Genomic DNA, 26,068 nt, shown 5'->3' on the forward strand with positions numbered 1-26,068 from the left:
TTTTTGCATATAAATAAATTTAATTAAATTACACGTGTCCAAAAATTAAGCAACGGGGAAAATTATTAATAAAAAAAAAATAAACAAAGAATCCTTTCAGTATTTAGTGAAAAGCCCCTAGTTTTCAATCACACTATGGCATCTTTTGCTGCAAGACAGAACCAATCGTTCACATGTTATAGGTGAGATATTATTCCAGGATTTTCTTATACGTTCTCATAAATCATCAAGACTTTTTGGGTTTTTTTCTGTGATTTTATCACCAATAATTTTCCAAACATTTTCAATTGGATTAAGGTTGGGTCTCTGAGCTGGCCAATCCATAATGCAAATAATGGATCTATTTAGCTCTTCTAAAACTATTTTTGCTTTATGGGACGGTGCGTTGTCTTGCATAAAAATATAAGAATCAGAAAGATTAGGAACCACATATTCTCTAATCAATTCTCTGTACATTCGGGCATTAACTTTTCCATGAATCCGCATAGTTCCTTTTGAAGATATCATGCCCCATACCATTATACTGCCCCCTCCAAATGTTACTGTACTTCTAATGCACTTAGAGGACAGTCTTTCTCTGTTTTTTTCTTTCTGACATGTGTCTTTTGTCGGATCCGAAAAAATTGAATTTAGATTAATCACTAAAATTAATCTTTTCCCATTTTTTCTCCCCAAAACAAATGTTTTTCGGTGAATAACAATCTGGCACTTTTATTTTTGATAGAAATTAAAAACTTTGAGCATGGACTTCTTGAAAATAATCCAACTTCGTTTAATCTTCGTGAGATCGTTTGTTGGGAAATTTTTTGTACAGTTTCGGATGTAAAATCCCGGAATATCGAAGCCGCAGTTTTAAAGCAATCAGAAAGAGATGATCAAGTGATTTTTCTTTCCTCCTTCTTAGTTGTTACTTGAGGTTGGCCCGATTTTTTTCTTTTCAGTCAATAGTAAACCTTTTTTTTTCTATTTTCAATAACCCGACAAACAACGCTTTTAGACCTTTTCAATATTTTAGCAATCTCCCCTATGGCCTTTTTTCATCATAATGATCACAAATAAGCTGTTTTTCTTGTATAGATAGATTTTGTCTAATATTCGGAGTTGACATTTTGTTAAGTTGTTATTAAAATTGCTAAAGTTTCTATTAATTTTCTCCATTCCTTACGCCTGTAATTTAATTAAAATTATTTATATGTAAAAAACTAATATGTATTCAAAATAAAAAATTAAAAAAAAATGATTTTTTATTTAACTACCATTATTAAATATTGGAAAATTCACCAAAACAAATTTTTTCATTTTTTATAGATAAAGTTAGAATCCACTTACTAAAAGTTATCGACTGTTCCTTAACTTTTGGACGCTACTGTATATATATATATATATATATATATATATATATATATATATATATATATATATATATATATATATATATATACAGTAGCGTCCAAAAGTTAAGGAACAGTCGATAACTTTTAGTAAGTGGATTCTAACTTTAAATTTATGTTATTTTCGCATATATATATATATATATATATATATATATATATATATATATATATAATCGCTTATGAAAAAAGAATTAAACCCTTATAAAGTTGATTCTTCACTTAATCGTCAAAACAAATGTTAAAAATACATGGAAATTTACATGACAAAATGAACTTCATTCAGTCATAAAAAAGCCACTGTAGTTTTTTTCCAAACTATCATTAAATTTTGGATGTTTTAATTTCACTATACAAAATCTATAGAGTGAGATAGAAGATGGAATTATTTGAAATTCAGGTACTTATGTTATTTTCGCATATTCTTACAGCAAATCATCCTAAATTTTATTTAGACACACAAAAAAAAATTGATTCAAAAACCTTTTAAAAAATATTTAAATGTGTTATCCATCGAGACAAAAATGGCGGGGAATGGTGTTTTAGGGGAAAATTTTAAATTCTATTAAAAATAGTAGAAAAAAGTTTTACATTATTCTGCCTTTCATATAATAAAATTCAAACTTTTACCTTTCTGAAAAAAAAAGAAAAAAAAGAAGAGAAGTTGCTTAAGAATAATGGATTTTAATAGATTTTAATTCGTTCAAAACAAACAAAAACAACTTGGTTTTTCTTTCATTTTTTGCTTGTGCCTAGTTAAAATGTATGTGTAATATTTTTGATCTCCCGACAAAAGGAGGGTGGACCTGTAAATTCACCCTCGTCTAGTCGTCCGTTCATCTGTCTGCACTTTTCTCAATAACTACGTCTTGGAAATTTTTGAAATTTTGTACAAACATTAAACATAATATGAGTAAAAAAGTAACAGAACGGATTTTTCAGGAAAACTCTGGTTGCCCCCCTAGGGGTGCCTTTCGTGTTAAAATTGCTAAAATTGACACTTTCGTACTTACTAAAAAATTGATGCCTTGGATTTTTATAAAACTTTCTGAAAAGTTGCAACTGACTGATTTCTTTATAATTTTGTTTGTCTATACTTCGTGATAACTTTTGGGTGTGCCCCAGGGGCTCTTTTAGGGTTAATAAAAACACTCCATTTTTGGGACTATTTTACCATATTTGTTTAAAATTTACTGTGCATGTCTATTTAGCAGTTTTGCATGGTGCTAAACTCAAATTGAAATATTTTAAGGCCTTGGAGACTTTTGGGGCTAAATGGGGTGGGGTAAATGATGTACTTAGTCATTTCTTTTTTTGCATGATGCAGAACTCAAATTTACATACGTTAACGCCTAAAACTGCACTGTTTGTTCATTTTCACCAGGATTTGATGTCCCCTGGGGACTTTTGGGGCTAAATGTGAGGAGGGGAAACAAATGCTGAACTTAGTCATTTTTTATGCCTTGTTCACTGTGCACTCATGGGGGACCATGCATGCTTCACTTGTTTTTTTATACTTCTGTCTACTTTTCTTTATCCTCTCCTATATCTCTTTACAACTTGTCTTCTCCCACACCTTTTCTAAGTCTTACTTAGCAACTGGAAAAGACAAATTTGTTTAAATGCTCTCCCATTATGATTAATTCTTCCATTGACCACCCAAAAAAAAAAAAAACATGGGTTCATATTCTATCTAAATCTATGCTGAAAAAAAAAATATCTGCTTTGTTAATGTGTATTGCCTGGTTTCTGACATTTAGGTAATAATAGACCTTTTTAATAATAGGTTTGTATATTTGTAGGCTTGGTACTTAGTATACAGTAGGGGACGATAAAATTGTCACCCCAGAAAAGACGACACGATTCCATTTCCATTTGATGAAAACCGGTTTTCTTTTTTTTGCAGACCATCTACTAGTTGGCCAGTTGTGTACAAATCCCAAGAGCGATAGAAGCCTTCTATCATGTCTGGAAGTGCCACAATGTTCAAATGAATGAGATCGGAGATGCGCCACTGTACAACTCATGCTCTCTACTGATCAAAGTTATGACAGCAGGTCATTGCCAGCACCCTCAAAATGCATCACTGGATTGCCGCAAATAACAGTGATGTGTCAAGGGTTATGAAAACAAAGTTTTCGGCCACGGTTATGGTGTTTGGTATGGCTTCAAGTAAGGGCCAAATTCTGCCACCTCATGTCTTCAAAGTCGGCTTGAAAGTGAACACCAAAGTGTCCCTGGATGTGTTGAAGAGTGTGGTGCAATCAGGTAGCCGCTAGCAGACCTTGGGTGTGGCAGTAGGATGGCGCCAGCTCACAAGTCCAAAGAAACCCAGGCTTGGCTTCAGAAGGAGTGCCATGACTTTGTACCCTTCTCTCACTGGTCCCCCCTCCTCTCCCGACCTGAACCTGTTGAACTACTTCTACACTGGACTTCTTGATTACTACATATGTCAAGAACATCACCAACATAACCTCCCACAACATCAAAGCCAGCCTGATTGCCGCCATCCACCGAATATTCGTGAAGCTCCTGCCGCCGTTTATGAAAAAGGCATACTCCTAGTTTCGGACCCTATTGAGACAGTGATTGACGTTGAAGGTGACTACATTGAATAGATGTCACATACTACATAATCAAGTTATCTGAATCGATTTTTTCAATGAAATTTTTAAAAATAAAGCTGTAGTGTTGTTTTCTTTAGGGCGACACTTTTATCATTCCACCCTGTATATGTAATTATTTATATTCTTACACAAAACACTAGAAAATTTTCATCATCACAGCTTAATAGAGCAAATGTCTTGCTTTATAGACAACAGTAACCCCTAATCAACAAACGTGTCTCTCTCTTTAAATCTTGTGAAGTCATAACAACAATTATCACCAAGAAGAGTTCCCAATTCAAGAGGAGACAACTTCAAACAAAGAGAAATTGCTACTTCATTTATTCAAACAGTTACAATAATACAACTTAGTTTGTTAACTATCATACTTGACCCAATAATCATGTTATACATTCATGAAATAACATTTGAAATGAAAACATTTGGATGAATACCAAAAAGATTTGTAAGAAATTTACTTACTTCAAGAGGCTTTTCATTTGGTGGTTCTATTCGTGGTCGATTTTTTATAGCACCTGGCAAAAGAATAAAATTTTTTTAATGAAACGTAAATTGGATTCAAATAAACACTTATCGTAAATATCACCATCAAACGTAATCTTATCAATCGATTAGAGTCTGCAGTGTGTGTTGATAATAAAATTCTGTAATTTGTGATAATACTGCAAATAATCTGCAAATAATCCTCTACATGCTAAAATCCACATCTACTTTCTGTCAATTGACGTCAGCTCATCTTGATATCCTAAAGCTTTTTCAATCTGGTCCATACCACAATCTGCCTTCCACTGTGTCTAACTCAGAACTGTTGTCAACCGCCGCAAACCTAAAGCAGTCCATAAACTGTCCCTAATAGTTGTAAACTGTTGCAAAACCCATTGCCACTTATAAAACTTACTCTAAAATATATTGACCAATGTCCAGGTTTTTTTTTTTTTGCCACATCTTGATTAACAATCCTATTCAGCTTCCTTTGTGTAGCTGAGTGAACAATTTTTTATACTTTTGTTCTGTTGATGAATTTTCTTTTTTTGTTATATTTTTTCCTCATGTTTTTTTTAATTCCTAGCACTTGGAGGAGTGGAGGGAAACGCCTATACCAGGGGTCTGCAAAGCTTTCAAACGGGGAGAGGGCATACTGCTAATTTTTAGAGTTATGCAGGCCAAAATACAAACAATGACCTGGACGTGTTTGATACCGTTTTACTCTTTAGCTTTGCTTTTTTGGTGAAACTGGTTCTCCAAAATCTCATTCTTTTAATCATTAAACAAAAGGAAAAAAACAAAAAAACCAAAAACACCACACTACTTTCACACATTTTCATTTTAAAATTAAATTCATTTTAAGATTAAAAACTTTGCCAGGCCAGATCTGGCCTACGGGCCATTGTTTGGAGATCCCTGGATGTTGGTAACTCTCATATGGTTCCTCTTGCAAGAATGCTAACAACAAAAGCTGGTTAACAAACTTGGACCATGCTGATTCATATGAATTTACATTTTACTTTTAAATATGTCAGAGATATATTTGATATTTATAAATAACTATCAGGGCAAAAGTGTAACATATTTCTATTAAAACTCCTGTTTCTTCTATCTGTATGTATCTCCATCTCCTTTAGTTTCCCCTGCACTCTACTGCCCCATCTCAGCCCATTCCTCTATCAAGACATGCACTCACATACAACTCATTTTTATGGATTCTTCAAGGAATGAGTTTGTATAAGGAAAGTAATTCCTTCATTAAAAACTTAATTACTTCCCTTTAATTAGTACATAATCTAGCAGGAAAACAGACCCCCCCCCCCTTAGTATCTGTTCTTCAGATGCTGCACCTCAATTTCTTGTTCTCTGCCAGCGGAGGAGAAATCCTTCATGACTGAGACAATTTTTATTTTTGTTCCTTTTCTCCACCTTAAAAAACGACCCTGGTGTCTAACTGTCTCGTGGGGAGGCATTGTAAATAGGAACGGACCCCCCCCCCCCCGCCACTTCCCTGATGCCAGTTTAGGGTAAAAAATGAATAACATTTTCACATTTTAGACATTATTCATCCAGAGCAACAGATCAACAAAATACCAATTTTGTTGGTATTTTGTTTTGCCATTTTTAACTTTTAACCGGACATACAAACATACATACAGACAACTGCCCTTTAAAATTAAAAGCTACTCAAGGATAAGGATCAATACCTGGAACGATTGTCAGATGAAATTAAATCAATGCAATGAACTAAATTTGATTATTTATGAAAAGGTTCAGAACACGTACTTGTTGATATTGGATTTGAAAACAACTATATTGTAGTCGTCAGGGAAGTAGCCCCATGGTAATGTAAGTGAGACCCTTGCAAAGAATCTCCATCCATGGAAATTTCTCTTGGAGAAAGAAGGGAAAGTTCTTGTCAGTTGTAGACAGACAAGTTCTTACGGTGAATGTCTTATGGGAAAGAACCGGAGATTAGAGCTTAGTGAAGTACCTTCCATGGAAATAACAATAGAGTAGAAAGAGACTAGCAACGTCTATTTTGCAAAAAAAGGAACTGAAAGGAACAGAAGAGATAATCCACCACTAAATTTCAAAATCGATTTTGAACTCTGTCTATGCAATAGAGTGATCTGAGCAACGTTTCTGCAAATGTAGTGCAAGTACTACATATTAGGATGTGCCTGGTGCTTAGATAAGGAGAGAATTGCATCTACAGTCAGGTACTTTTTAAACCGATAGAATGACAGGGTTCGTACAGATTTTCAATGTCTATTTTCAAGGACTTTTCAAAGTTTTCAAAAGCCTTCTCCAAACAAAATGCAAGTTTTCAAAACAAAATATGAGGTTCATTTTACAATCCACAGTGATTCAAGAAAGTGGTCAAAACTCAAATATACAACAAATAAATGTTACCATAGTCAATAAAAGTTACCTTGGAACCTACCTGCATCATTTTTTTGGTGTTTTTAAGTAGTTTTAAATGCCTTTTATTTCATCTAAAATTTTAACTTTTCTTTATAGCTTTTAATTTCCAACCAAGATGACTGCCAGCTTGTCCATTTTTTTTACCCAGGCGACCTAATTTTAAAACATCACAATCATTTTTTGGGTGTGAAAAAGGTTGCCATTGGAGAGTCCCGTCCGTGCAAGGAAAGTATTTTTTAGAGGGGGGGGTAATTTTATTTATGGCTACCTTCACTACTCCCTCCTTACGCCCCCTTCAATTAAATTATAAATGACAACAAAAATAGATGGAGATATGAATCTTTATTCCCAAAGTAGTTTTGTGATAAAGGGACATAACTCTCGTAGCCACAACAATATTACTATGCAATTTCAGAACAATGTATTTTAATTATGTTTTTCAATATTTAAAAAATATTTTAATCATATTTTTATTAATACTTAAAAAAAATAATTTAATAGTATTTATTTTGATTTTATTTTTAATATTCCGACACAAATTTTTACTGGACATAAAGAATGTAATTTTCAAAGCCTTTTCAAGAAATTTTCAAGACATTTTCCATATTTTCAAGGATTTTTCAAGGTAATAATAGAAATAAGACCTTTTCAGGGCAAACATCAAAATTCAAGAACTTCTCAAGTCTGTACGAACCCTGAATGGTCCAGCATTTTTCAAGTGACCTTAGCAACAGATCGGATGTAAATCTTCGATTTCAGATCTGAAGTAACATGCAACACTTTAATGGTGACCCAACATTTTAACAGTTTAACAGAATTATGGTATTTGTTTACTTTGACTGTTGGTAATGTTCTTGACATATGACCACACAAAGTAGTCCATTGGGTTCAGGTCGAGAGAGGTCAGTGAGAGAAGGGTACAAAGTTGTACCTCTCCTTCTGAAGCCAAGCCTGGGTCTCTTTGGACTTGTGACCAACGCCAAGTCCTACTGCACCGGAGATCACCACACTCTTCAGCACATCCAGGTACATTTTGGTGTTAAAGCCAACTTCGAATATGTGAGGTGGCAAGATGTGTCCCGCACTTGAAACCACACCAAAGACCATAACTGTGACCAGAAACCCTGTTTTTATTACCCTGGGCATATCCTTGTTATTTGTAATAATCCAGCGATGCATTCTGAGGGTGCTGGCAATGGTCCTTGTTGTTATAATTTGGATCAGTAGAGCACATGAGTTGTGCAGCAGTGCATCTCCGATCTCTCTCGTTGAACATTGTGTCACTTTCAGACATGATAGAAGGTTTCTATCACTCTTGGGATTTGTACACAACTGGCCAACTAGTAGATGGTCTACTGCAACAAAGAAAGAAAACCAGTTTTCATCAAACAAAAATGGAACCATGCATCGTTTTTTTCTATGGCAACAATTTCATCGTTCCACCCTGTATTATGTTTCAATACTTAATTCAAGGTGTTAAGGGATAGTGCAGTATCTGTTCTGTTGTAATGAGACCATCCTCCAGGCATTACCTACTTTTTGAGTGAGCAGTGCAGTATTTGTTTTTTCAGCACGTTATCATTCTCCCACCTTTTGAGGGAAATAATGTATCTGTTCTGTGGTCATGATACCATCTGCTCAGGACTGCCTTCCCCTTTTTATTGAGGGTAGATAGTGATATACTAGTAGCAGCAATAATCGTCTATATATTAATACCGTAGTACCTTTAACGTACATATGTACGTATGTTGCGGTTTCCAGATTATAAATCATTCGATCGGGAGATCCTATTTATTAAAAAGGAGGTGATAACATACTATGAACATTAAATTATTATATAGAGACGCTAATTTAATGTTTGTAGTATGTTAGCACCTTCTATCCTATATTTTAATAAATAGGATCTCCTGATCACTGAAAACGCAATGTACAAAAAAAAAAAAAAAAAAAATGATGCCACTTTTGGGCTGTATGTGAAACTAAAATATACCTTCTTGATCTTCTAACTAGGATCCAAGAGTAGTATCTGTTCTGGTATAATGATATTGTAGGGTTTCCATTTGCGCCGGGTGTCTATACAGTGGAAATAAGTTCTATAATGATATTGCAGATAAGTCGTAATAACCAGATATATTCTGGCACTACATTAACCAGATTACTTAGACAAATACTTTTACAGTTTTAACAAAAGGGCTACAATAATGTCGCAGATCTCCATTCACGTCTACAGAATGCCCAGCAGCAATATATTACATATGAAAGATGCCGCTGTGGAATTTCCACAGGTCCTGTCAGTAATAATAACACTTGTAATAATAAAATTAATAATAGTAATAATTATAATAACAAAAATTATTAAAATCATGTTTATTATAATAACAATAATAGTAATAATAATAATAGCAATAATAATAATAATAATAATAATAATAATAATTGCATTATCGCAACAGCCATTTACCATTGATGTGGCCACTGCTAGCGAGAAATCAACGGTAAGCGACTGTTGTGATAATGAAAATTCATTTGGAAATGTTATCGAAAGAGGTGGAGAGTACTGGGAATCTGAGGAGACTTGTTGTCACTCAGCTTCCAGGGAAAACCACAGGTTGTTCTCAAGGAGAAATCCTTTATGACCTGTATGAAACCTCCGTGTGAGCCAATAGTAATGGTAATAATAATGGTCTTAATAATCATAGTAATAATAATATTTGGACATTATTTTAATCGCAAGTTTTAAAGCCACTTACTATGTGACATTGTTTTTTTCTGTGGACGTGTTGAATCATGGGCTGTCATCGAAGGAATGGCTGGCATTTTACGGGGAGGCAGTGTAAGAGGTGGGCTTGATTTGCGACCTGAAGAGAAGAACAAAAATTAATGCAAATATCGTCATGCATGAACAGAAGCAATGGTGAAAAAAATTTTTTTTTTTTTTCATCTGGCTTAAAGATTTTTTTTGGATAACTAGACTTAACTTGAGTAGCGGCAGGTGCGAGGGAACATGATTCCAGTGTATAATATCATAAATGGGAATTTAAATCTACTTTTCGAAGAATTTTTTTCTCGGCGCCAAATTGTGTTCTCGACATGACCTAGCAAAGACATTGTTTTTTTTTTGTCTCCTCAAAGAAAGACAGCAGTCTCTGTTTCTGCTCTATAGAACAGAGTACGAGAGGAGGTCGTAAAGATGTTACCATATTCAGATTTAAAATCATCTTGGACAAACATTCTGACAATATATTTAAATATATTTTCGAACTGGCCATTAACAATGCTTTTTTTCCTCTTTACATAGGAGTCACCACTTATCAAGGGGCAGAGGCCACTCGAGAATAAGGGTTAAAGAGTGTACAGTAGTCAATGGGACAATACAATATTATAGTAATCGTTTGTAGTGTAAATTTGGTAAATTGGATTACTTAAGGGGAACGGCTCAAGAACTTGTTTACGTTGGACTTGAAAACGACCATATTGTAATCAGCTGGAAAGCAGGCAAACGGAAGACAGTTCCATAAGTGTAGAGTTCTAAGAAACAAGCTTTGTTCATGGAATCTACGTTTAGGTTTAGGCACAGATAAAGAGTGGGGGAAATTATTGATAGTGCTTTCAGCTAGACAAGTGTTTTTCATGAAAGTTTGGCAAGGGGGGGGACCATAGATTGGAGCTCAGACGAGCACTTGCCACAAAAATAACGATAAAGCAGAGGCAGGCTCGCAACGTCTCTTCTGTGAGAAAGAGGTTGCAGGGAAGAGAAAAGGGCCTCCCCCATTAGGCTACGAAGTCTATTTTGAACTCTGTCAAGGCAGGTCTTTCTAGCAGCTCTTGTTGCACTTTACTATTTTTTGCCAATGAATTTGATTTGATTGGATTTGATGACAGCGTATGAGCACCCTACTTTATTACAGTAAAAATAAGAAAGAAAAAAGTGTTCTAATATTCATTTGCTTGGAGGTAATCGACTAACATAGCATGTTCTTACTGGTAATTGTTCCAAAAACCAAAACTGAAAATAGATCAACCAATCGGCTGCTGATTACTTTTGTGGTGGCAACGGTGCATATAGACAGAGAAATAAGTGGGCACGGTTAGCATGTGCCTGCTGTAAGGAAACAATGGTATGTAAACATAAAACCATTTGAGTATGAGGCGAGAGAAATTATGCAAATTCAGACATTGTTGGAAGTCTAAAATGGTTGAACAAAAGGAGATGGTTATTTTTGCTTGAGAGAGAGAGAGTGTGTTCTATTTCATGTAAACCTTGAAATGGAAATAGACCTCCCCGTAATCATACATAGTCTTAAACTAGTACTTGAATAAGTATATTATACATTTCTTAAGTGTGTGCATTTGTACTTGATATACATAAAAAGGAAATGCAACATTTTACTTTATAACTTTAAAAACTAATAGTAATGTTACTAAAGAATTCATGGAACTGTCAGATAGAAAGCTATTTCTGGTTTTAAAATTCTTTGAAAATCTTCATCTGCCAACAGATTGAGAGTTTTACATTTTAATTACATTTCTTTGGAAATAAAGTGTTACATAAGGAAATCAAATGCTTTTAATTGAATTTTCACGGTATCTTCTGTTTCTTAAATTGTTGGATGAAAGTACATGATAGTTAACACCCACTCCCAATAGCTTTCTAAATAATAAGGTTATTATTTAAGCACAGTCCATAAACTGCAGGAGTATTGGTTTTATTTCTTTTTACAAATATTTAAATGAATTGGGAATATAGTTTTTTTTTTTCTTTTCATAAATATTCATTTTAATTATGATTAATGTCCTGTCTTTCTTTTACCCGGTGACGTCCTCCTGCCGATGTAGCTCTTCGCGACACTCACGAGGACATTACATATCTAAGGCAGTTCTGTATACCTCAGGGATGTCTACATCAATGTCTTTATGATGTTATCTTGTTTTTCCTGCTATTAAGGTTCCACTGACTTCTGCTTGTATTTCTAGCATTTCCTGTTATTCTTCTAACTTATCAGTGCAATAAAATGACCTTTATTCTTCACTAGTGATAGGACGACTCCAGATTCCGACACAATTACCGATTCTGGGTACTTGTACAGTTTAATCAAGACATTAAAAAATTAAAATATCGAAAACAAAGTTTGTATTATACATATCCGTTATGGAATGAAGTTCTCTGAAAAAAAATTTCACTTAATTCCATCAAGTAGTTTTTTTTTTTTTTTTTTTTTTTTACAGCCAAAAAACAATTTGTTATGATACCGAGAAAACGGTTCGATTTTTAGGAAGAAAAGCTAGTATTAAAGATGGGGAGGGAGTGTCGGCGCTTTAAACTGTTATCTCCCCATGGCGTGTTCTAAAAATCCAAACAAAAATTTAAAAAATTTAAAGATGTCTACCTTCAACATGCTGTCATACAAACATGTTTTTCCACTGTAAAAAAACAACAAAAACCTACTCGATCAAATTAAGTAAAAATTTTTTTTTTTTCGAAGATCTTCAGTTCAAAACGGATACGTACAATATAACCTTTCTTCGATATTTTCGTGATTAAACTGTACAAGTAACACCATTCTGCTCTAAATTTCTGATTCCCATATAATTGCTGATTACAATTATTTTATTATCTCTAAATATTTAGTTATAGAGTTGTTTTTTTTTGGAGGGGGGATTACTTTAAAAACCCATGTAATATGTGCATATATTTTCACATGCATAAAAATACACTTGTGTGTATGTAACAAAGGGCGGGTGATCTATAGATTTTAGATTCAGTGGTAATTTAAAATCAATAAATATTTATCATTTTGTCATTATATATATTATTCTTTTTTTATTCTTTTTGTTTTTTTAAATTTATTCCTTTGAAGATCGTAACGCTGGGTATGAGGCAGCCAAACCAGCTGCCAATATTGCCCTGCTTTTTATTGAAACCAGCCGAGAGCTCTTTTTAGTATCCTCGTTGTTCCTTTAAATGCAATTGCCTGGATCTCTTTCGACCTTGGTTCACCAGAAATATTAGTTAGGTAGGACTTCAGGTTCTTCTCCATAAGCCCTGTGGCACCTATAATAACTGGTATGATTGATATACCCCTAAAATTCCAGTTTCTTTTCATATCATACATGAGACTTTGGAAAAGTAGATTTTAAGTAAAACCAAAGAAACACACACACAAAAAAGACAATTGTAAGAATCGTTTTTGGCATTGGAAAATAGACACACATTGTATCGATTCTGATGCTTTAAAACTTTCTAATTTTTCTGATTCCTGATTCTGAATAATCAGCCCCAAAGTATTCTTTACACTGTTCACCTGCGTTTGTCATTCCTTTTTTTATTTTGCTGTTGCTATATTTTTCTGTGTTTCTTTCGTAATTGTAAGATTATGGTCACAAACATCAGCCTCCTGCATTATGACCATGAAAGATCTGACAGGATTTGAACTTGACATAGCTGAGTCCATAGGCTGTGATCGCATCCATTATTAGACCGATCAAGGATGCCCTGACATTGTCTTTTTTGTTATAATTAAATGATTTTAAGAAAAACAATCTTTTTGTGTATTTATCATTTTCTTTTTTTTTTTTTTTCATGCTTTTGAAAAATGAGGTTTCTTGGATGATTTAAAAAAAAAATTCATTTAAGAAGGTATTTCCATATATCTCTTGGCATAATAACTATTGTTGGAATTCAAAATAGTGGACAGTTAAAGGTGCGTTTCTTCGGGTTTATTTCCTGTTTAATTTTTAATTTTTCTTTTATATGTGTATATGTATTGTGTGCATGTGTATATGTGGGTATGTATATGTATTTAAAACTGACGTGGCACTTCCTCATTTGCTATACCTCCTACTACTCCTTCCTCTTCCTTTCTCCCCCCCCCCGTGTATGATCATCACTTTCATTAAGCCATCAAACCAGATATTGTAATATGGAACAAGCCCGACAGAACTGCGCTCATTATCGATGTCACAGTCCCAAATGATTTTGGCCTTAATAGAGCTGAACGGGAAAAGACAACAAAATATCAGGACCTAAAAAATGATCTAAAAACGATATGGTCTCTGAAAGAAATAAACATTATACCGGTTGTGATAGGAGCAACTGGCTTAATAAAATAGAATCTTCAGAAATACTTAGAAGCAATCCCTGGAAGACCAAGCTGTAATGAAATACAAATAGCAGCCATAAAGGGAACAGTATCTATTCTGAAAAGAGCCCTCGGATATAAATTTAAATCATAACAGAATCAAGTGTTATTCCTGCAGGTCATCAATAGAAAATGAATAAAGAAAAGTTATAAGCTTTTATACTTTTCGTATTCGTTTTTATACATTTTCATATATATATATATATATATATATATATATATATATGAGCAAACAGTTAATAAAATATGTTAAAAACATTTTGAAATGAGTTACAAACATATTTAATCTGAAAAAGAAACACTAGATAAATGGATAGTCCTTAATCCGCGGAGTTTCGAAGAAATACTTTCCTTCCCATCAGAGGGTAGGAATTAGCAAAATGCGGGATCAGATTTTGCATGCAGAAGTATTTGATGAAACACCAAGTAAGTCAAAGATCTTACTTGAAAAAAAAAAGTGAAGCAGAGGGAATATAGTAAAGAAAAAGGTGATTACACATGAATGGATAGTCTGGTGGAAAATAAAAAATTCAGTGACGGTAAAATCCAAATCTAAAACTTCAAGAAAGTTAAAAGAATTTCCATTTGTACAGGTAAAATCCAAGGAAATACCGTAATTGGAAGAAGATGGTCCATAATAATCCAAAGGCAGAAATCCATGGAATAATTCACAAAAAAGTGTACAAGGAAAAAAAGAAAAGATTCCAATAATATTAATAAAAGAAAAATAAGATATGCTTTTCACTCTACTTCCGAGACATAAATATAAATAAGAAAGATCAGGGAAGAGAAAGAGGAAAAAAAAATGATGATAAAGTTAAATATAAAATATAAAATAAAGGGAAACAAAAGTCAAAATGACGCAGACAGGAAATGTTAAAGGTGCGAAAAAAATATATAGGGCAAAATAATATAGGTTAACTGAAATGTACAGGTCATCACTTAAAAAAATATCAGCAAGAGTTGTTAGACGAAACTAAATGGAAAATAAATAAATAAATTAATTAATTAATAAATAAATAGAAAATAAAGAATAAATAAATAAATAAATAAATAATAAAAAATAAAATATAAAATAAAAATAAAAATAAAAAACTAAATAAAAATCATTTAAGGGAAGAGGATGGCCGGTATCTGCAAATTCAAGAAAAAGCAAGAAAAAAAAAGTAAGTAAATGCATATAGTGAAATATAAGTAAATATACATACAAGATATGAAAGTGTGGGTAGATTGATATATTAGATAGATAGGAAGGTTTAAAGAATAAAGCAGAAAATGCAGATAAATAACCGGCTATGCAAAGAAGAGATAAAGAATTAAAATAAAGGATTATTAAATTACTTTCCGATCTATCTAATATATCAATCTAGTATTTCGAAACTCCGCGGATTAAGGACTATCCATTTATCTAGTGTTTCCTTTTCAGATTGAATGTTCTTAACTCATTTCAAAGTGTTTTTTTTAACATATTTTATTAACTGTTTGCTCATATTTTAAGCTCTATTTCCTATTTGGTTTTATCGAGCTTTTACATCTGGCTGAGATAATTTTATAAATATTAATTCTTTAATATTTATAATATACTTTAATTTTGGTAAATTTAATTGTAATTTTTATTTTTATATATATATATATATATATATATATATATATATATATATATATATGTTATTTGTTTTTTTGCGATACTTTTTGAATGAATTCAATTATTTACCAAAGTGCATTTTTACCTAAATGCGAGTTGGGAATAATTTTCCCTTTAACCAATTTGGTACCCCCACATGGGGAGCGGTATATATATTATTTTTAAACACGTGTTTCGTCGTCTACGACTCATCAGAGTTTCTGAATTAAATTTAATTAAAAAAACAATATATATATATATATATATATATATATATATATATATATATATATATATATAAAATTCATTTGCTCTATCAATATATTGAGTTATTCCCTTTTTGACTGGGATTGTCTTATATAAAAATATTATCTCTAAAAAATATTTTGTAAGATTTCATACCACAGGATTTCTATAATCTGTGTTCCTATTCGCCTCAGGATTCTGATTATATATATATATATATATATATATATATATAACAAATAGACATGAAAACTTTAAACGAAAAAAGGGGGGGAACGAAAAACAGAACTTAAAAGCAATAAGTTAAGAGAACAATTAAAATAGCAAAAAAATTAAAAAAAAACTAAAAACAAAAACAAAACATGAACAAACAAAACAAACAACAAAAGCTTTTGAAAAAGAAAAAAGTAACCTTTTAAAAAAATATGTTCTGCAAAAAGTAAGGAGAAAACTTTTACCCGCCTTCCAATTATTTTCTCAGTAAAATAATATGAATTCATTTAAAGTATAGTTTTTTTTTCCAAATCTCTTTAACATATGGTTATGGCTAATTTAATTAAAAAAACAATTTTATTTTCTCTGTGTGTGGAAAAGTCAGAAAATGCACAAGATAATCCTCCAAACTTGACGTCTTCGGATTCAGTGTGGTCTCGACCTGGTTAGAGTAAAAAGAAGTGCTGTGATATTCATTCCGTTGGAATCGTTAACGGACCAAATTAGTGCATGAGATATAAAAAAATGAACTTTCATTTTAACTGGTAGTTGTTTTAAAAACAACACTGACGTTAGGTCATGCAGCAGCCAGTCAACTATCTTTTTTTCTTTGCTCTGTCTTTATAATTTTTAATCAGTTGAGAGAGAGAGAGAGAGAGAGAGAGAGAGAGAGAGAGAGAGAGAGAGAAATACAATATTGTTAAAGATATATCAATGGACTCTATAAAACTGAAAACAAAAATACTGCTAATAAAGAAAGATTCATTTTTATAATGTTGCGTCACGACAGCCAGGGTATAAAATGAAATTCAGTAATTTTCAGTCTATAGCAAAGAAACTGATAAACATACCAAACCTTATTTAAAAACCTCAATGTAATTATAGAGCAATATAGAGATTAAATGACAAAAAACTATATTCCAAAATTCATGCTGTTGACCATCTTATAATTTATTCCTTTAATTCAGTTGACTGAAGAATTGTAAAAGTCCACTGAATTAAAGGAATAAATTATAAGATGGTCAACATCATGAATTTTGGAATATTGTTTTTTTGCCATTTATTCTCTCTCTATATATATACAGTACTGTTTCGCAGCTCATCAGTGCGACTAGACAAGCAACTACTTCAAGCCAGAATCAAAACCCGACTGCCCATATGACAGTCGGAGCTTCTAACCGTTGCGCTATTCGACTGCTGATATATATATATATATATATATATATATATATATATATATATATATATATATATATATATATATATATATATATATCCCTTTTCTTTTTTCACTAAAACTGACAAGAATTAACACCTTCCACCTTCCACACATGGATCTGTTACCTATGTCAGCAACCAGCATCTTCAAATGCCACTGGCTTCCTTATAGCAAGCATTTTCAGTAAAAATATTCATTTTAATATTTGCCACAGATATGATCGTATAATCATTTGGTAGTACTTGTGCAGAACTAGAACAGTGCTATCGCTGAATTTTTCTGGGCAGTTTACATAAATAAATATTTGTTTTGATTTAAAAAAAAAAAAATCTTATCTTCAATAAAAGAAAAAATCATAAAAAGATCAAATAAAAGTAAAAAAAATATTTTTGTTTTCTATTAGCTGCGTGTAAAAAAATAAATAAATATTTATCCATGAAACTTACCATAAACATTTTTTTTCCTTGATTTAAATTTTAATTTTCTTAAAGTTCTGTAAAAATTATCCAATTTCATTTTCTCTACAACTACAAAGAGAATATCGTTTTCATTTTCCAGTTGACTTTTCATTGAATTATCTTCATAATAAGATACGTAATGTATTTTTCATTGAAGGGATTGGTCAGTGTTATCAGAGAAAAAAATATGAAACTTTCATTCAGTACCTTTCAGCGTTTTATCTAAGCTTCCCAGAAAATGTCAACGTTCTTATAGTCCTTATTCTGCATAAGTACCCATTTGCTTTAAAATCTGTTTTATAAGCTGACTTAATTATTTTTAGAAATTGACTTCCAAACTACTCTATCTCTGGCCGCGTTTTTATTTATCCCTCTTTCTCTCTTTATCCATCCTGATCACTTTCTTCTAGGTTTTCCTTGGCTTTCTCTGCAGACAAAACCCTGTTCTCTTAATTGTTCTACACTTATGAAACTAAACACTAATAGCCACTGATCACTGTGACCAAACAAACAAACAAACAAACAAACAAAAACCCCCAAAACAAAAAAAACAAAAAACAAACAAAAAAACAAAAAAATGGATTAAACAAGAGAATTCACAGAACATAATCCAACAATAATTCCCCAACCACCTGACTTGATGAATGAATCTCTACATTTTTTCCTTCAAATTTACACAGATTTATAATCGATTCTCAAGCGTTCTGCTGTGGTGTGGTTCTTGATTTTGGTATGACCATTTTGGATGACGATTGACGGTAGTGTCTTTGGGTTTGCCAAGAATCATACCATCATTTAAGCTGAATTCTTGTTTTAGAAAAGGAAGAAAATGAAGGATATCCACAGGCATGCTTATAAAAATCAAAATAAATGAAACGCTGAAAGAATAGAAAGGTCATCAGTTAGAAAGTACTAACTAACACATAAACAGGGTTTTTGTAGATTAAAAAGAATTACATTACAATTTTATAAGAATCAAAAAGTTATTTTTAGTTTGTAAATTTTCTTGAAGAAAATTGAGTTAGTAGTCACAAGTTTTAGAAATGTGTAGGTCAATATGTTAATAGTGTGAATATACGTATGTAAGTATTTGGCAGCATGGTATTGTGTATGTGTGTGCGTTGGTTTACCTTGTTCTTGTCAGTGCGTGTGTAGCTGAGAGTTTGTTTCTGTTCGTCTAACTATTGTTAGTGTGTAAGAATGTGTGCATAAGATGAAAAAGGCTGGTATGTGAGTCATTGAGTCCTTTATTTTGCGATTTGCTTCCGACCCCAGTCAAAGGTACGGGAGACAGAGTGTAGAACCTACGTTCTTGGGGGTCCTGGTTTGAGAATTCTCTCCCTCTCTAACTTTTGTTTATATTGTTTTATTTAAGTTTCTGCCTGACTTATTATTTTTACATAGATTCGTTACTTTTGGTGGTTTGAAACGATTTGCCATTAGTTGAAAATAATTAGAGTTAACACGTTTCTGTGAAAACTTACTTGCTTTTAGAAGTGACGAAGAAAGCAAATCCAAACGAGACAGAGAAAGAAAGAGTGTAGCAATTAGAGCCTTTTTAGCATTATTACATTCTAATGTTATTTAGTGTGTCTAGAATGTCTATTACGTTTATATAATGGTGATATCTTTCTATCTTATGCTTTTACATGAAAGACCAATAGACTTTTAAAAGTCGCTATATTTATAAATTGCTATATTCTACCTTTGTAGTCATAATAACTGCATGCCTCATTTGTTGTGTAATTATAGAAAGCAATAATATAAACAGCTAAAACTTATATAATTACTGATATATATGCATTTATACTTATATAACATACCTAATATTGGACATCTATGCCTGTTGCCCATTGATGGATGATTCAATTATATTGTTTATTTAATTGTGATAAAATATTTGATAAATGTTCAATCCTCAATTGTTAAGTTTTGAGACATTTGTGTTGAACAAAGATGGCGGCTTAGTTCAGATCAGTACCCAAGATGGCGACCAAGAATCAAATGTGGTCCGTCGCATAGTTAACCTCTTAAGTTCTGAGATATTATGTTGAACAAAGATGGCGGTGTAGTTCAGATCAATAACCAAGATGGCGGCGTAGTTCAGATCAGTAACGAAGATGGCGGCGTAGAATTAAATGCGGTCTGTGACATAGCAAATGGTGAACTGACTGAATCCAAAATTCGACGATTTTTATAATAATTTTGCGACGTTTTGATTGGTTGTTTAGCACAGCCGTTGGTTATAAAAATGATTCGCGAATCCATTCGTCTCATACCCCCATTACAAGTCAAAAACTTTTTACATCAATTCTTCAATGATTAAAGAGAAGAGAAAAATCATAAATAAGCAGAGTGAATGAAATGTTCTGATAAACTAAGGGTCGGCCACCATTCGGAACATGGAGGCCAAAAAGCTATACTGATTGTAGGAGGAACGCCAAACGGCTTTGGCTACATTGTCATAGAGGACAACAATGTTATTCAATATGTAAATAAATTTTCCGTGCATTTGAAAAAATATTATATTTAAACGATATCACTTATTTTACTACAGGAAGATCAAAAAAGAGGAAAAGAAAAATTACAGCCATATTTTACAAAAAAAATTTCTATTTTACTGCAAAAATAAAACAAATTACTCTTACAATGAACCAAAAGAAAGAAAGAAAGAAAGAAAGAAAGAAACAAAAAACAAATTCAATTTTACATCAAAACACAATTGCTGTGGTTTGGTTTGTTTATATTTATATTGTGTACTGAGTAAGATGGCAGGCCAAACAAAATGAACTCGAGAGCTGGATTTGGCCTGTGAGATGGAGGTTGCCAACCCCTGTGACAAACCAAAAGAGGTTTACATTTATCTCATTTGGTTTTGAAAGCAATAAGCGACTATTAATCATAAAGAATTAAAGTTTATATATTAAATTAACAAAAAAAAAAAAAAATCTACGCCGTAAAGTTTTGTTTTTGTTCTTTTTGAGGTGACATTTCATCGTCTTATGATTAAACTAAAATACCCGTCCTAGGATAGGTAAAATTAATTTCCTAAACAGAATAGTTTTGTACCACTTTTATATCGCCTTACAAATATAAAAATCAAAACATAATGCTATGTCTAAAAACTTTAATTGTTATCAAAATCAGTTGCATGATTTAGATTCTAGACAACGTCTAAAAGTTAAAGCCTCAGGGGGTCTTAAGAAGAAATTGAGATTCAAGGAATCTTGTATAATTAGTTACAAATGATTATGGAGAAAAATTTTATGGGAATGTAATATATCTGAATTTTCAAATGGAAGGTTGTCTTCACATTATAATCCCTTAAAGCTTTTAAAATATCCCCCCCCCCCAAAAAAAAGAAAATAAATTTGGAGAATAGTTACTATTGTTAAAATTTCATTAGAACTCTCTGAATTTTCACAAAGGGCTGCCATCCCCTTGCATAAAACTAAATTAAATAAAATGTAGCCCACATTACGATCTCCTATGCCTAACAGCTATGTCCCAAAATTCACAAGGCTCAGATAATGTTTGGGAGAGAATCATATACATATACATAGCTAACTTTGTATAAATATAGATAAGTATCTGAAAAAAAAAATTGTCTGTTAAACATGTACGATTTTTGTGGCGTCCCTAATGTGCAGCTTCGGCATTTATTGTTGATGAAAACTTTATTGGTGTTAAAGGAATATTTAAAAATGCCTTAAATATAGAACCATATCCAGGTGACTACTATTTAATAGACACTTCCTTTTTCAAAGACACGTCTCCTCTGGTAGCCAAATTGTTATTAGGATCTGATGAATCATTATAACAATGAAAAATGCTAACAGACAAAGAAAGGCAGATAAAACATAACTTCCAAGATGGAGGCAATGAATCTCCAGTAAGACAATAATTGGACAGTTTTTGGACTGAAAGTGGTGCATTTAAATCAAGAGATATTTTATTTTTTTGAATGAGTATTCTGTAATTAAAAAAACAAAACAAAAAACAAACTTACCATCAAGTGGGTCTTGAAAAGACTGGAAAAAGAAGAGAGCATTTGATTGGATAAGACTTAGCCAATAAAGAAGAAAAACTCTTCAGGGGTTCAGCTGATTTGACTATTAAGACCTTTTGTCAAATAATACTAACACTTCAGAACTCATTACTTGATCAAATCTCTTTTTATATATATATATTGCTGGGGAAGGAATTTTTTGCTGAGTAATCACAATTTACATTACTTATAGTCAAACCGTATTGTAAAATAATAGATTTCAAGAGTATAAATTTTTCTAATGAAACAAATCCTCCAAATGCAATTTAGTTTTACTAATCTGTTATACATCATATGTAAACAATTCTTTAAACACAAGTTGCTTTTATACTTTTCTCAATAGTATTATAGTGTAATTCAATTCATAAATCATGAATCATGATAAACCCAACCAAACCAGAAAATTATCTATTTAAACATTTTACTTATATGCTTATTTAATAATCCATCATAAAAAGGGAGGCATAATCACGTTGACACACTGGTTCTCATTAGATCGCCAAAGTTAAGCAACATTGAGTTGGGTCATTACTAAAATGGGTGACCAATTTGGGAATTCCAGTCGCTATATGTAGGACATCAACACCTCCCTGCAAGAGTTGCAAAAACCTAATGTCGTCATCTCCCTTAACGGGGATATACATGCGACTGAAGATTGCTTGTAAATTTCATACGACTATGAAACTTCTTCCATTGGAGGAAGCCGGTTAAACCTGCATAGGGTTAGTGCCGTTTTCAATCCAATATAGATGTTTGTGTGTATGTTTGTATGTCCAGGTAAAAATAAAAAAACAAAAACAAATATCAAATATAAAAAATTACTATCTTCTATTTCAGCATATTCCCGGATGAATAATATCTAAAAAAAAAAAAAATCCATTATTTGACCATAAGCTGAAGGGAAGAGTGGGGGCGGGGGGGGGGCGGGTTTTTCAATCAGTTTATGGACTAATTAAAAAGAAATAATTCTGATTTTTTTTTTTTAATCAAGGAGTTACTTCCCTTATGTCAATTTATAAAAAGGAGTTGTCTGTGTGTTGCATAGGTTCAAAGAAAGGAATGGGCTGGGCGAAGAAGAAAGTGGGTGTGAAGAGAAGGAAAGGAAAACAGGGAGAGGGAAAAAGATAAGGAAGAGGTAGATGCTTTAATAGAAAAAATATGTTACACTTTATCCCCGAGAAACGCTGGGTAGCGCTGCTAGTACAAGTATATGTTAACAGCAACTTCTACAGTTTTTTTAAAATAAGGCGCTCAAGAAATGCTTTCAACTTTCCAACTTTGGCTACTGTATCTATTACTGTATAGCTGGCATTCAAAATATAGCATCTCCTCTATTCTGTCCCAAGTCAGCTGAGAAGAAATCCTTTTTTTTTTTTAATTTTTTTACAAGGTAGTCACCGCTTATCACGGCCCAGAAGCCATTCGGGGATAAGGGTTAAGATTTGGATAGTTTTTATTTTCGTCCCATCTTTGTGCGGTGAGTTGAATATCACCCCTGTTAAAACCTGACCTCATGTTTAACATTGCCATGGTGCAGAGGGACTTCAAACAGAAATTGGTTAGTAGATAGGGATAACTGTCATTGAGGACAAACACCAGATATGTAAGAAGTAAAATAATAAAGGGTTTTCATAGATTCGGTTATATTTTGGGTGATAACCCCTTCCATATAACATATATATATATATATATATATATATATATATATATATATATATATCAAAATAGAACATGTATGTAAAAATATGTTTTGAAGCCATCCAACGCGAAGAATAAACAATTAAAAATAATGTTTATATAATGATATATTTTGCCGAAGAAATTCGCCCTTATCAAGATGGTACTACTAGACAGGACAAGTCCGTTTAGTTGTTCAATGGTGTTTTTCCCCCATAGTCCTCTATTAGACATGATCCAAAATAGTAGCCCTTTAAGTTCGAGTAGCAATATGCTTTGTTTTGGGTAAAAAAGAGTAAAAATAAACAAACAAAAACGCTGCCCAACCAAATGATGTTTGGTTATCACAAATGACGAGTTGCAAAGCAATCTTATCTTCAGACAAAATTTGGAGTTTCTTATCTTCCCGAAATAGAAACAGGCAGATGAAACATATATTTTAAGAATAAAATTAAGTCGTCATCGTAAGATAAAGGTACAAAAAATGAAGTCACTGTGATCACTTGATTGGTGATGAGGCATTTTTGTTTGGAAAAAAAAACAAAAAAAAACGGAATCTGGAATTTTCTTATCTTTCCGAGATGGAAAAGGGGCGAACTAAAAATAAACTTAAAAAATAAAGATAACGTTTTTGTTAAATTCGTTGAGAAAACAGAAATATAATTTAATTTTAAACTTTTTTTTTTTTTTTTACAGCATTTACTTAGATTCTTGACGGAAATCATTGAAGCTGACAGGTGACAACTAAGGGACCACCTGGTCTTCTGTCATAGTAAGAATTCCAATTTTAATAGATAAACATATAATTTGTTTACTATTTGGATGTAAGGGGCTACTATTTGGGATTGAGTCTAACAAGGAACTATGGGGATTTGAACCCAAGACAAGTAATAACTGAACTCCTTTTATTTCGTAACAATGACATTTATTTCCTCATTTTTCCACCACACGTGGCTTCTCATTACGGCTGTGACGTCATCCACGTCTCTAACATGATCTCGAACATCTTCCATGTCTTTAACATGATCATCCTTTCTTTTTCACCTACCTGGACGTCTGTTCACATTACATTTAAACTTCTGCAGGTTAGTACAGTCAGGGAAGCAGGAAACAGGGAAGAAATTACAAAGTCTAGCAATCTGGAGGAAGAAGCTATTAGAGTAGAAGGTTTTTCAGCATCTAGGAACCTCAACACTAAAGGGGTGGGATTTTGCTGCTTGTCGGGCTATTAGGAAGTATGTACTATGAGGGGGGCACAAGTAGTATGAGTTCATCAGAGCACATTTCAGTAAAATACTTATAAAGCAGGTATAGGGATGCAACATTATAGCAATGGGACAGAGGTCAGAGATTGGTCAATAGTACTCTCTGGTGAGAGTAATTTTCTAGCCTAGTAGAGGGAGCTTACCTTATTTGTAGCAGTCTTGGTATTTGAAGATATTAAGAACTTGAAGAATAAACAATGATTTTAAATTTCCAATACAAACAATATTTTCTGCTACACTACACTATAATCACAAATGGATGACTAATTTTAAAGTTTCTGAAATGATTATTGCAATGTTTTTACTGCATGGCACAAAGTTGAGTACACAATAATTGGGAAAGAAAAGGAAAGATCTTTCTACTATCTGGACAGATCATACAGCACGGGTTGTTCCAATTAATCAATATTTATTTTAAGCTTAAAAGATAATAGTAAAAAAAAAAAAAAGTTGACCCTAATCCAACTGGCAAACACCTTGGACTTAGGCTTATGGTTCCACTAACCTTTTTTTTTTTTTTACTAACTTTTAAACCTGAAATTAGCAAGAAGCTTCCAAACAAATTGGTCGCCATCTTGGAAAATGACTCAAACGTGACATTAAAAGTGATGGAAACAATTTTACAGATAAAGAATCTTACAATCAGTATCCATACGTGAAATGATACAGGTAGGTAGAAAAGTAAATTTTCTTGCCTTTGGTAAAAGATATTCGTTGTCTATTTATTTTATTTTTTTTAACCCGTTTTTCTTGTTAACTATACTGAACAACGTGATTGTGCCGTAATACAGCACAATCACGCTGATACACCGGTTCTAGCCAGATCACCGAAGTTAAGCAACATTGAGCCTGGCCAATACCAAATGGGTGACCATTTGGGAAGGTGAGATGCTGTATGTACCGTGAGGTAAAATACCAGGTTGAGAAATTGGCACGGTCTATCCTTCTCTTGAGCGTAGATGGGACTCGTTTAAGCTGTGGTAGGCACTCCGTCTAGTGATGGCGTCACGATAAAAAAAAAAAATACCCTTGATAGCCCTGGCGAAGCATCAAGTATTTGAGCTACGGACAAAGTTTGAATTACACTACTCGTGTAGTAGTGTCAAATCCCGGCTACGGCCGCACTGGAAATACTGACCAATCGATTTTTTATTGAACTCTGCCAGGTTTCTTTCTTCAATACACCCTTATAAAATACCATTGGTAATAGTGCCTGAGTGGACCGTAGTAGTAGTAGTTAATTTTCAT

General features: G+C 32.6%; 1 protein-coding gene across 6 annotated transcripts in view; it reads right to left on the reverse strand.

Annotated features, from left to right (window-relative positions):
* LOC145283728 (uncharacterized) overlaps positions 1 to 26,068 on the reverse strand; it is a 252,063-nt gene that overhangs the window by 22,808 nt on the left and 203,187 nt on the right. For 3 of the 6 annotated variants that reach the window (XM_080132783.1, XM_080132781.1, XM_080132779.1), the window contains 3 exons: positions 21,840 to 21,861; positions 9,682 to 9,789; positions 4,481 to 4,533 (listed from right to left, as the gene is read on the reverse strand). In XM_080132783.1, the coding sequence (XP_079988909.1) occupies positions 4,481 to 4,533; positions 9,682 to 9,789; positions 21,840 to 21,861 (183 nt within the window). The remainder of the gene's footprint in view (positions 1 to 4,480; positions 4,534 to 9,681; positions 9,790 to 21,839; positions 21,862 to 26,068) is intronic. The other 3 variants (XM_080132782.1, XM_080132784.1, XM_080132780.1) reach the window with 1 other exon arrangement.

Source organism: Euprymna scolopes, chromosome 8, assembly GCF_053919585.1.
Source record: "Euprymna scolopes isolate OS-2025 chromosome 8, ASM5391958v1, whole genome shotgun sequence".
In the NCBI taxonomy this organism is placed as follows: Eukaryota; Metazoa; Mollusca; class Cephalopoda; order Sepiida; family Sepiolidae; genus Euprymna; species Euprymna scolopes.